Source organism: Ptychodera flava, assembly GCF_041260155.1.
Source record: "Ptychodera flava strain L36383 chromosome 23 unlocalized genomic scaffold, AS_Pfla_20210202 Scaffold_23__1_contigs__length_28996876_pilon, whole genome shotgun sequence".
In the NCBI taxonomy this organism is placed as follows: domain Eukaryota; kingdom Metazoa; phylum Hemichordata; class Enteropneusta; family Ptychoderidae; genus Ptychodera; species Ptychodera flava.
This window is the reverse complement of record NW_027248277.1, coordinates 22325021-22337229: the sequence shown is the minus strand read 5'-3', so window position 1 is coordinate 22337229 and position 12209 is coordinate 22325021. Positions and strand designations below refer to the sequence as shown.

General features: G+C 36.3%; 1 protein-coding gene across 1 annotated transcript; it reads right to left on the bottom strand.

Annotated features, from left to right (window-relative positions):
- Window positions 1–311: 311 nt before the first annotated feature.
- LOC139123854 (neuromedin-U receptor 2-like) lies at window positions 312–1283 on the bottom strand. Its single transcript, XM_070690005.1, has one exon. The coding sequence runs from the start codon at window positions 1281–1283 to the stop codon at window positions 312–314; it is 972 nt and encodes a 323-aa protein (XP_070546106.1).
- Between the last annotated feature and the right edge of the window lie 10926 nt (window positions 1284–12209).

The following is a 12209-nucleotide window of genomic DNA, read 5'->3' as shown; positions in this document are numbered from 1 at the left end:
GTTTTTTTTTGTTTTTTTTGTTTTTGGCTAGGATCGATCATCGTTTAACTCATCGTCAAAAATTGTCAAAGTCATCGTCAATCCGAATCTTGGTGATAGAAACTCAGTGACCTGAGAGTAAAGTATTTCAATTGTAACACAAAATACACTCATACAACAAACGATACCCTTTGAACACAATGTCCAGAAACTACAGACCTAACCACTGTAGGTCTCATGCAGTCCTAAAGTCATAGAACTTGAGGATCCCGTACACCAATATGGTTAATATACTACATATTATCTTGTGAGAATAGAGGACGCCTTTTCACTCATACAGCTGTATCTTGTACCTGAGGATGCACTGGGCCACTGCGGGGAGCACAGAAATGCGGGCAATAAGTGCTCTTGACGGCATTCCGGTAGGTCGAGTTGCAAAGTTTGTATATGAATGGATTGATGGAACAATTTAAAGTGTATAAAATTTTGGCTGTCTGCGCAAACACATAGAAAGTGTCAATCCTAGGTGAAGTAGGCCTGTACACTCCATCTTTTTGCAGAACAACGATGAAAAATAAGACGACAGACGGGATAATACTGACGAATATCACAACATTTGTGATTACAACAGTTCTGAGGACCTGTTTGGTTTCTTTGAAAGCCACTTTATGCAGAGTCAACATTGACGACTTCTTTCTCCTCTGCATTGCGCATGCGATTAAAGCGTAGAGTGATGACGTCAGGATCACACAGGCAAAGAGAACAGCAGCGATGAGACACAAGCAAACTATTGCGTACACATCTTGTCCTTCGGCGTCCAGGAAATCGATACAAGTCCCAACTTCAGTGCTCGACAATGCAACACTCAGAATCCACGTGATAGAAACAGCAATTGCCATATTTTTGCTTGTCATTACATACGCCTTGAAAGGGTGGCAGATAGCTATGTACCTCTCAACACTGATCACAGCTACGGTCAAACATGACTCAATTAGAGGTGTAAACTGGCTCAACGCATTCACCGTGCACGGGATTGCCACAAAGAAACTACAAAACACGTTCATGAGCCAAGTCATATCAGATAAAGCCAAGTTCACCAACAGGGCATTCGTTTTGGTTTGAAGTTCCCTGATTTTGCAGACCACGAAAATGAACGACAGGTTGTTTAAAATACCCACATTGGCAATGGAGAACTCGATAACTTGGATAAGTTTCACATTTCCGTCATAGTGAGTGAAGTTCGCAGTGTTGCTATTTCTGTAGTCTGCTGTGTCTGGTAAAGTACTGGTATTGTTTGGTTCCATCTTGATATGCCTCTTCAAACAAAAGTGACACACGTTTTATTCAAGACGAATTCCAACTTCTCCAGGCTGTGTGGACGATTTGCACCGGCCTCACATGTACGAAATCACCTTTGCCCTTGTACAGCGTAAACTGTGAACCGCCTTACCTGTAGATCAAGGACCCTGTGAGATTTGTCCTACTGGAATAAAACAAGTCATCATCATTTACTTAAAGGCTGCAATTAAATGTTAATTCATTATTTATTTCCAATAATCCCTGGGTATCAAAACTAAGGCCTCATGCATAAACTTCAGACATTCTAATCGAAGATAAAACAGGCTGTATAACCATCGCTAAGTTTCTAATTTTAAGTTTGTCAATATAGCGTTATGTTTATTTCACGTAACGTGACTCCTTTTGCCATTGCATTATTGTATTATTATTTGACTGATGTTGTTGACGGTTTCCCACTCGATGCGGGATATCGCGAGACTTAGACATTCAATAGAACTGTTTGGTCGCCAAGAAAAGTGATAAATGCCAATCCTTACAATTGTACGCGAGTGATTTGCATATATTGTAGTTTGAGGAAAATTAGTGACGTTTGTGCATTATTATTGCAGAAAAAGTGAATTGATTTATGTTACCAGGCAATGCAAACACCAGAGATACCACACAGTTTCGTGTCAAGAGGACGTTGTCACAATTTATTCCTAAATTATTTCTGCAGATGTAAATATATATATTGGTCTTGTCGATTTAGCCCTTCACGGGCTCTGACTAGCATGCCTGCAGGTTCTGAGAATTGAGAAAGTAATACATTAAAAACAAAACAAGATTTTATTATATAAAATAACAGAAAAATAGCCCTCTTATAATACGAATGACAGATTCTTTCAATACAGAAACACCTGCATAATATCTCAATACAAATGCCTCAAATATTAATTCTGTCCTTGTCAACAATCGACAAATTAATTATTAAACATTGGAAAACGTGGGAAACACGAGAAGGCGTGAAATGTTATGACAAAACAACATTTCTTTAGAACGGCCATATTGTCCTTGCTATTTAGCTGACTTGTTTGCCAGGATAGATATATTTTGTCACTTTTTTCACCTTTTCCTTCATCCTTCATAAGATATCACGTCTCCACATCCAGCATTGTTTTAAATTATTTTTAGTCCATCGTCCGTCCATTTGCAAGCAAACCTCTCCCTCACACCATCAACACTCATTTGCGACACAGCCAATTATCGACAAAAATTACCAATTAACCAGCATATCTATTCGATCAATGCCAGCGTGATTTTTTAAGTAAACACTCTATTGTGCTTGCATAATGGTCTGACAAATGTGAATATCAAACCGATTTAACCGGCGCCATGGTGTATTTAACAGTATTAAAACGACACAAATTTCTTGAATATGCCTGTGATTTGAAAGCAAAAAGGTTATAAGGCCATAGTATAAAATTAGCAAAAAGTTATCTTACCTGTTTAAAATTCACTATGAGTTGTATGAAATCCGCAACACAACCTAGGAATGGATATTTTCATGTAATTAGCAGATGAACTATACTTTCGTTGTTGATTCACAGTCGTTGAGGTTGTAAAGTGTGTAATGCTCACACATTAAATGCGCAGCATACGGAGCGATGGTCATCCGATATACAAATCAATCTTATTATTATTCGCTGACGATGCAAGTCGCTGATTGCCTACTGTTGTCGGCTAACTCCAACGGATACCACATCTAGTCAAAACTGGACGGCTCCAATCCCCGAGCCACAATGGAGAGAAGCAACTAACTGTTTGCAATTGTTATCGTAACATTTATTGCAGAGATTTCTAGGACATATTTGTTAATGCGACTTACCCGCGTAATTCAGTTGCCTTGAGAGACAGTATCCTTAGTCCTATATAAAAAACCACAAACGGTATCCCTAGCATGCCGAAAATTCATGTATTTATTATCAAGGGTATTGATAACCTTTACATTAACATTCCAGGCAATACAATACAATACAATACAATACAATACAATACAATACAATACAATACAATACAATACAATACAATACAATACAATACAATACAATACAATACAATACAATACAATACAATACAATACAATACAATACAATACAATACAATACAATACATAACAAATATAATACAATACAAAACTGTAACAATACAATACAATACAATACAATACTGTAAAAATACTGTAACAATACAATGCAATACAATACAATACAATACAGTACAATACAATACAATACAATACAATACAATACAATAAAATACAATACAATACAATACAATACAATACAATTCAATGCAATGCAATACAATACAATACAATACAATACAATACAATACAATACAATACAATACAATACAGTACAATGCAATACAATACAATACAATACAATACAATACAATACAATACAATACAATACAATACTGTAAAAATACTAATAATACAATACAATACAATACAATACAATACAATACAATACAATACAATACAATACAATACAATACAATACAGTACAATACAATACAATACAATACAATACAATACAATACAATAAAATACAATACAATAACATACAATATAATACAATACAAAACAATAACAATACAATACAATACAATACAATACTGTAAAAATACTGTAACAATACAATGCAATACAATACAATACAATACAATACAATACAAAACAATACAATACAATAAAATAAAATAAAATAAAATACAATACAATACAATACAATACAATACAATACAATACAATGCAATGCAATACAATACAATACAATACAATACAATAAAATAAAATACAATACAATACAATACAATACAATACAATACAATACAATACAATACAATACAATACAATACAATACAATACAATACAATACAATACAATACTGTAAAAATACTAATAATACAATACAATACAATACAATACAATACAATACAAATTACAATACAATACAATACAATACAATACAATACAATACAATACAATACAATACAATACAATACAATACAATACAATACAATACAATACAATACAATACAATACAATACAATACAGATATTAAAATGCAGTCAGTAACATCAGTAACATACGATTCACTTCCTTCAAAAACTTTTTTAATCTTTCAGATTGAAATTTGCAGAAAGTTACTTAAACATAAACAAATTATGAAATCACTTTCAAGTTTGTTTCAATAAGAATTGGAAAATCACTCCACTTTGTAGTTAAAAGATGTGGTCTTAAATTTGCAAAGTCAATCGCATTATTTATTGAGGCTCAAGAATGTGTAAACGTGGAATTTGACGCAATATACAGCATACCGGTAGCTGTCGCAGGTCATTCAATATGCAAATTAATCTTTTGCCACCTACAATATTATGCGTAAATGTTGTGTCACATTGTCCAGTTATATCATTTATGACTCTTAGATCGGTTTCTTGTGTTTCGATCGGCGACGAATGCATCGACCAGGATAGTATAAGCTACGGACGACACAAGTTACTCACCATGCGAGAACACAGTCAAGGAATCGGTAGGAGGACTATAAAATGATGTCTGACACCTTACCAAAAAATCGGGAATTTGTAGATCAAGGTCTGAACGCCATTAATCGTTACAATTATTGCGCGCGTGCACTGTAACTTGACTGTTCTTGCTGTGTGAGAGGGGAAACTTTGAATTTCCTTGAAATACGCCCTCACATGAGTTGCTACTAGTGAGTGCTGGTTGCAAAAATCCTCAAATCCACGGCTAAAGCCTTCTAGGCTGCGTTCACAAATAACGATTAGGGGGCTGGAGGAATCTCGATTGAAATCCTTTTTTCAGATCCTCTCCCCTCAATACCCTAAAAACATTTTCAGTCCCCCCGTCCAATTATCATATAGCCGCATACTTATTAGGGATCCACGCAAAGAAAAAATAAACATGTATTTTGCAGTTCTGCTCGCAAATATTCAACACTACCAGTTATTAGCAGTTTGTAGAGCCATATTCCTAAGGCAAGTTCTTAAATTCATTCATTTTAAACGCATCAGTGGACTTTTTGATATATCTGTCAAAGCCAACTGGAGTTAATCCAACTCTGGCCAAGTTACTAGCACCTGCTGAAGCGCACATGAAATGACGATCATGAGCGAGTATGCAAAAAAATGTGAATCCCTGGCTACATCGGATGCTATCGTACTAGATATACAAAATTGTCGATATTGAAAGGATCGAATATTTCATCAAATAAACATTTTAATCTCTGAAAATTTTGGTAATAATGGCAAATTTTATAATATTAAAATAATTTCATTTAGTCCGACAGTTTTTTCCATTTAAAATATATTTTTTTACTATACAAAGATTTACTTTTGTATAATTTTACGATGAGAATGTGGAAATTTAGAAAATCAAGCATAGTGACGCCATCTTTTCTTTAATATTTGATTATTTTCATATGCCAGAATTCAAAAATCCCTGATAATTTTCAAGTCTCCTGCTCTTTCATGAGTTACTTTCTGGCCTGATCTTGTGTACAAGTATGTTTCACTGTCATGAGCGTCACGTGACCAGAACAGTTCTTCAGCTACTTCATAGCCACAGATATCTCTGTCACTGCCGGTATGCAGCGATAGTGACTGTGCCTGTAGGTAGTAGCAGGGCAGTGGCTGTATTAATTTGATAATTTTGACAATAATTTTGTTCAGTTTATACAACTTCATTGTTGTTCCACTCCCTATAGCATATTTAACTGTCCAGTAATCAGCTTGCCAACAAGCCTGTGAATATGTACTGCGCATTTGTATCGTTGATAAATGCCTTTCAGTCTCGACTCTAATTCAATTATCATCCAATATTTATACATGCAAGCTTGCAAGAAACTGTATTTGATATATTTCATAGAAATACTGAAAAAGATTATCAACTGTTGCAGCTTCTGCCCCGATATTATGCCTACTTGTTTGTTTTTTTTACGAAAATACATACATTTTAGATTTTTTAGACAAAAGTAATGAAATGAGACAAAATGGTTCTTTATTTTGTTCAATTATTACTAACATTAGAACAATTGGATGACATTAAAATGTTTTCATTTTTCATTGAATTACCCATCAAATCTTTGAATTGTAAAGAGTAAAGGGGATCCCGGAGCCAAAAAATATTTCAGGTCCCCCTATAGGTAGAGCAGAACTTTCAAGTCCCCCCACTACCCCAAAAATTTTCGAATCCCCCTAAATTCCTCCAGCCCTTCTAACTGTCTGTGTGTGTGTGTGTGTGTGTGTGTGTGTGTGTGTGTGTGTGTGTGTGGTGAGTGTGTGTGTGTGTGAACAAAGCCCTAATATTCAACAACCAAATTATTATAATCATAGACCATCGATAAATGCAATGGTCTATGTTACAATCCATTTGCTGGTAGGTTTTTGGATTATGAAAATTACATTACGGGAAGGCTCAATTAACTTAGGAATACCCTACTTCCCAAGACGATCAATTTCACAGACCTGCCTTTCCTACAATGGCACTACAATAGCACCAGCTGGATTAGATAAACATAACAATGGAACATTCTGTTTGTCACCCGAGTTGCTCAGGCAAGGACTCGGGTTTCAGGTTCCATGCAAGTTAATGCAGTCGTCCCCTAATGACTACGGACTTTCCAAATGGAAAAGATAGGATAATGGCCGAGATATAGAAAAACATTAACCTGTTGACAATATCGGCAGGCAGTTGATCATGATCATGCCCTGGCTATTTTGCGTCATTATTGAATTGTACCACCATGGAAGTTCAAATTTCAGTCATTCTTGCACCGACCTTGTGAACTTAGATGCAGTAGTCGATACATCGAGTAATACTTTTCAAAATGATGTAATATAACGCTAATCCAAAGACAATAATCGTTCGTGGTATTGGTAAGGAATACCGGGATTGGGTGCGTAATTATTAGTAGGCTTCTCAGCTAATCACCAGCATGCAATTTTTCAAGCTTCAGCAGGTTCACCTTAGGGCAAGTGCAAATTGAATTTCAATCTACCTTTTCAAATCATTCGAGTAAACTACTTCTACCATACTAAACTGTAGAATCTCTGTTTTTGGAAAATCTATAGTATGAGGGCGTTTCCTTGTCATCTTTGATGAGAAATATTCCTTTGAAAAAAAACTATGTTGGCAACGTGCAGCTCCACCTTAATACAATCTCTGAGTAATAATATAAAAGGAGATATAATTGCTTAATTTACCAACGAATGAGATGTAGGCCAAGGCCCTTATACAACTGATGTGTGATCGGATTTTACTGCGCAAATGTAATTATCTCAATTCTAATACGTGACCATATTTGATAACATGCATTCAAAACATGTCTTGCCAAATATTTATAAGAAAACCTCCAAGCATGTTTGACCTCTGACCCCAATGGGAGACAAGGTCGTCGAAAAAGATGATTGGAAGAACGTTGCTGAGTTGTAGAACCACGCAGCATTCCACTCCTCATAGAAATTCTCAACTGTATATCTCTACATCCCTGTTGAAACCGTAAAGTCCTTCGATTGAGCGATACGGAGCTGTACGGTTTACAAAAAATGGATGTCAAAGGGTAAAATAGTCGCGCCATTGCATGTGTAAACAATTATAACTCCGATGTTTCGCAGAAGCTGCTATGAGTCATCCAATGATATTTACACTTGTTTCCCTCAACATGAAAAAAAAGGAAACGCCACGTCATATTGGTTGTCGATTATAAAAGCTCACGAAGTAGAGGCGTTATTCCATAATTTCGGTGTATAAGCCGCCTCCCATTGAAAGAAACTCTTTAAACTTGAACTTAGATTAAGGAAAGCCGTGTTGTTCATCATGTATTGAAAAACTGTGGGATTTCTAAATGGCAGGACACAACATGTGCAAAGTCCGGGAAGACAGCTTAGAAAGTGTCGATCTAACATGATTTTTCCGGGTGCAAATGCATCAAAAAGTGTCAATTTGACACTTTGTCATTTTTAAAAACAAACGCCATAAACGGGTCATGGCTTTAAGGGATTCCATGAGTTGCATTTGAAATAGCTTTCATATTATGGTTCCACGGTCTTATTTTTTCTAATTTTTAGCTGCAGCAGAATCCTTGTTGCAAGTTTGAACAAATTGGGTTCTTACCCCCAATCCCAAAACTAATGAGTTACTTTGCTAGTGCGTCAGTTCTATGATCGACGAAACTTCGCATCGTTAAACCTTAATTGAGATTTTTCTACGAACACAATTACTCCGTATCGAAATTCCGCTGACGTCATTGTTCGTATAAAAAATTATGATCTTTACCTTATTTACGCCTGCATTTTGAGTAGGATATAATGTTATCAATTTCTCTTCAGCATATATTCATATCATTACAATACTAATTACACTCATTCAGAAAGGACAAACAAGTACAGTCGGCGAAACGAGCGTGGAATTGAAGATCTGGCCTGACGCGCCACCTCAGAAAACGTCGCATATGTGATCTAGATACACCGGGTCATTATCAATAACGGACTGGGAATCAATACTGCACGTGGAATCTTCGAATAGCCGCTACAGTTTTAAAAATACCATCCACGTCTGGTACATTACAAAGTGTCAAAAGCAAGGCGCCGGGAAAGGGTTAACTATTTCCACGTTCGAATATGTAAGTATGCATTTATTATCTGGTTTTAGTACTTGTTCAAGGTTACTTAATGATTTCATAACATTCTAAAACTGAGCAATGTTGGTAAGTTCCAATGCGTTTCTTTATATGCGTGCCGTTTGTGCCAGGAAGGTAAATCGAAGACTGTTTTTCGGCAATATTTATTAGTCTTGACAGCCTGAGAACCTAGCTCTCGTGTCACCATTTCAATTGACTATCAGAAATCACCTTATAGAAAACTGTTTGCTTACTGAATTATCGTCCTAACATTAGCACTAAGATTAGCACTAGCCTACCTTCATCGTTTGAAGCTTTCACCCTTTGAGCACTGTAATATTTCCTACTAAAATTTTAGTGCGACATTTTTCAAGTTTAAGTTTAATGAATTTGATAATTTTGGACCCAACTGACATCACATTTCATTGGTTACAGTTTTTCATCAAAATTTTGGGGAAAATCTGAAAATAAAATTGACTGGCGTTACATTTTATAAAGGCGGCAAAATTAACTTTGGCGCTCGAATGGTTTACATATGGCAGTGTTTGTTTGACACGCCATTAACATGTAACAATACTGTTTACCGTCTGATGATACTGTATGCTTCTTACAACACTGCATTCAGTTTCTATCTTGTCATTAAAATCAATTGTCACTTTGTTTTATGTCTTAGAAAGTGGTTGTTCTCGTTTTCATCAAGTACACTCTAGGGGAAAAACTATTATCTAAAGCTATAATCCGTGTAATTACTTTCTAATGACATCCCATCACAGTGAAATTCCCTGAATTCCATGAAGTGGCAAATGAGGCGAATTTTAATATCAGCCAATTAACTTAAGTGACAGACAGACAGACAAGACAAGCCGGTTTCTGTTAGCTTCGGTGGCACAACATTTTGCACGCGTATAAAAATGACATTTTTTGCTAACATTTACCCCATCAGACAATGCCTGATATTTCAGATCCGTTGATGCTTTCACAATTCCCTGAAGTCCATTAAGTGACAAACGAGGCGAATTTTAATATCAGCCAATTAACTTACGTGACCGACAGACAAGACAAGCCGGTTTATAATAACTTTGGTGGCACAACATTTTGCACGAGTATAAAGATAACGTATGCTAAAATTTAACCCAATCATACAATGCCTGGTGCTTCAGACCGGATGGTGCTTTAACAATCTCACTTTGGCTGAATTGGCCACTCAATTTGTACTGTACTGTATTCCTCTCCATAGAAGATTATCTATTTCATTGGCTTGCCCGTTAACACTGTACAGATAAGTACAGTCTACTCATTTGTTGCTATGACAACCAAATTTCAGATGCCATGGGTAATTGTGTGCAACCGTACATTACATCAAGGCCAATTGCCTGCAAGTGTACATATCCTATCCGCATTATTATATAATTGTGCCTAGTAGCTATTCGAGTACGCCATAAAAATGTCGATTATTTTACATGTAAGGTAGAATGCGCCTTGGGGACAGATATTCCGACACTCAATTTTTTCCAACACTTTTCTACTCTCCCGTTTACGGGGGTGGGGAGGGTCATTCGAAAGCTCTTGGAGTGAGTAAAAACGTTCACTATCTTGGTTTTTCGAAAATAAAAAAAAAATATTTTCCCGGTCGCGTTAACACAGGCATGTTGCTACTTAGAATTTCGAATATTGGCAAATGTTAGGGTAGTTTGTTTCTCTGGAACCAAACTTTGCCCAGATTTTTATTCTTGATTTGTTTGGAGAATGTTTGAAAGTTTAAATTTACAACGCGCACGGTGCATACAAAATAGTCAAAATAGGTCACGAAGACAACACCGTTGGACGTCGTTATGCAAGCGTCATTATGAATATATATTGCTCATTTATAGCATACATTTCCCCGAAAATTCGGGACATTTGGTCAGCTTTGTGTTTGAATCCGTACTTCATGTCTTGTCGGCCATATTTCAGATTTTGAGTTTGAACAAACAAGCAACAAATTGGATGTGATCAAGTAAAGTCGATTAGTCTAGATAACGGAAGCACCGTGAGGGCCAGGCCCAGAATTGTGCAAACACGCCGAGAAAACACTGTTGGGAATCGGAACGGCAAGCCTCCGACGACTATAATTTGAACTTCCCATATCATAGTAAGTTGAAGACATAGGCAGTTATATGTCAATATAATGACAACTTTTTGACAACGAAATTTTTAAAAACAAAACCTGAAAAGCAATTGATTTTAACAGATAAAACATGGTAATTAGTAATTTGTGTAGTTCATGCAAAATTCTGCACATAAGAGAAGCAGAGCTGAACCCCGCCCTCTGGAGGAGTTCGTTTTGCATGGGCGTATTTTGAATGTCCACGGCCTCGGTATTACATTGTGACAAAGACCCTCCCATCAACAGTCACTGCAACTGATGGCGGTTGTCTCTTCTTCACTCTAAAGGACAGGTAACACATCAAAACAATTGACTTGGTCTGTTTTGAGAACATTTCCATATCCAAATCACAATGGCATGGGGAAGAATACATCATGGAGACCACGGCAATGGTTTCTGCTAAGCACTTCGCTTTTCCAAGTATATTATTTAGGACACATTAATTTCTCAAGATAGAAAGCTCCTCGAAGACACTATATCGAGACTCTAAATTTTTCACAATACTGATTTGGTCTGCCGTCAGGGCTCAGTTTGAAGTACGTGGGGCAAATGTTTTCACCCGCTTATCTTTGTGAACATCGCAAATTTAATTTTCGCTTATTGATTTAACAAAGGGCTAACAGCCAATATGAATCTAAAGCGTTCTTATATAATTGGTAATTGTTTGCTTGTACGGAATATTGCAAGGTCACCTCTGATTTTATTATAGTTTCCAAACGAAAAGTTCGGGCACAAGTTTAAGTCTGCCAATTTCGAGGTGCGAGTTATGAACCTGTAATTTTGCCCCGGCCTGTTCGAAGCTGGGTGTCATAAAATCTCTCTCTCTCTCTCTCTCTCTCTCTCTCTCTCTCTCTCTCTCTCTCTCTCTCTGCTAATTTCTGTCATAAATCATTTTAAAAGCAGAAAACCAGCGTCTGAAATCAGGCTGTCATTATCTCATATCAGTCCCAATAAATACATGATTTCCTTCAAAATAATCGAAACACCTAGAACTGTCATTTTGTATTTCAAATGTCGCTTACAAACTGTCAGAATATTTTTCAAACGCGATATGCTGTTCGAACGGCAAGACTTCATTGATCCCTTATATATGAAAAAGAATT

Excerpts from the sequence above, each read along its gene's own strand:
- LOC139123854 (XM_070690005.1), bottom strand. The coding sequence starts at position 1,283 with ATGGAACCAAACAATACCAGTACTTTACCAGACACAGCAGACTACAGA.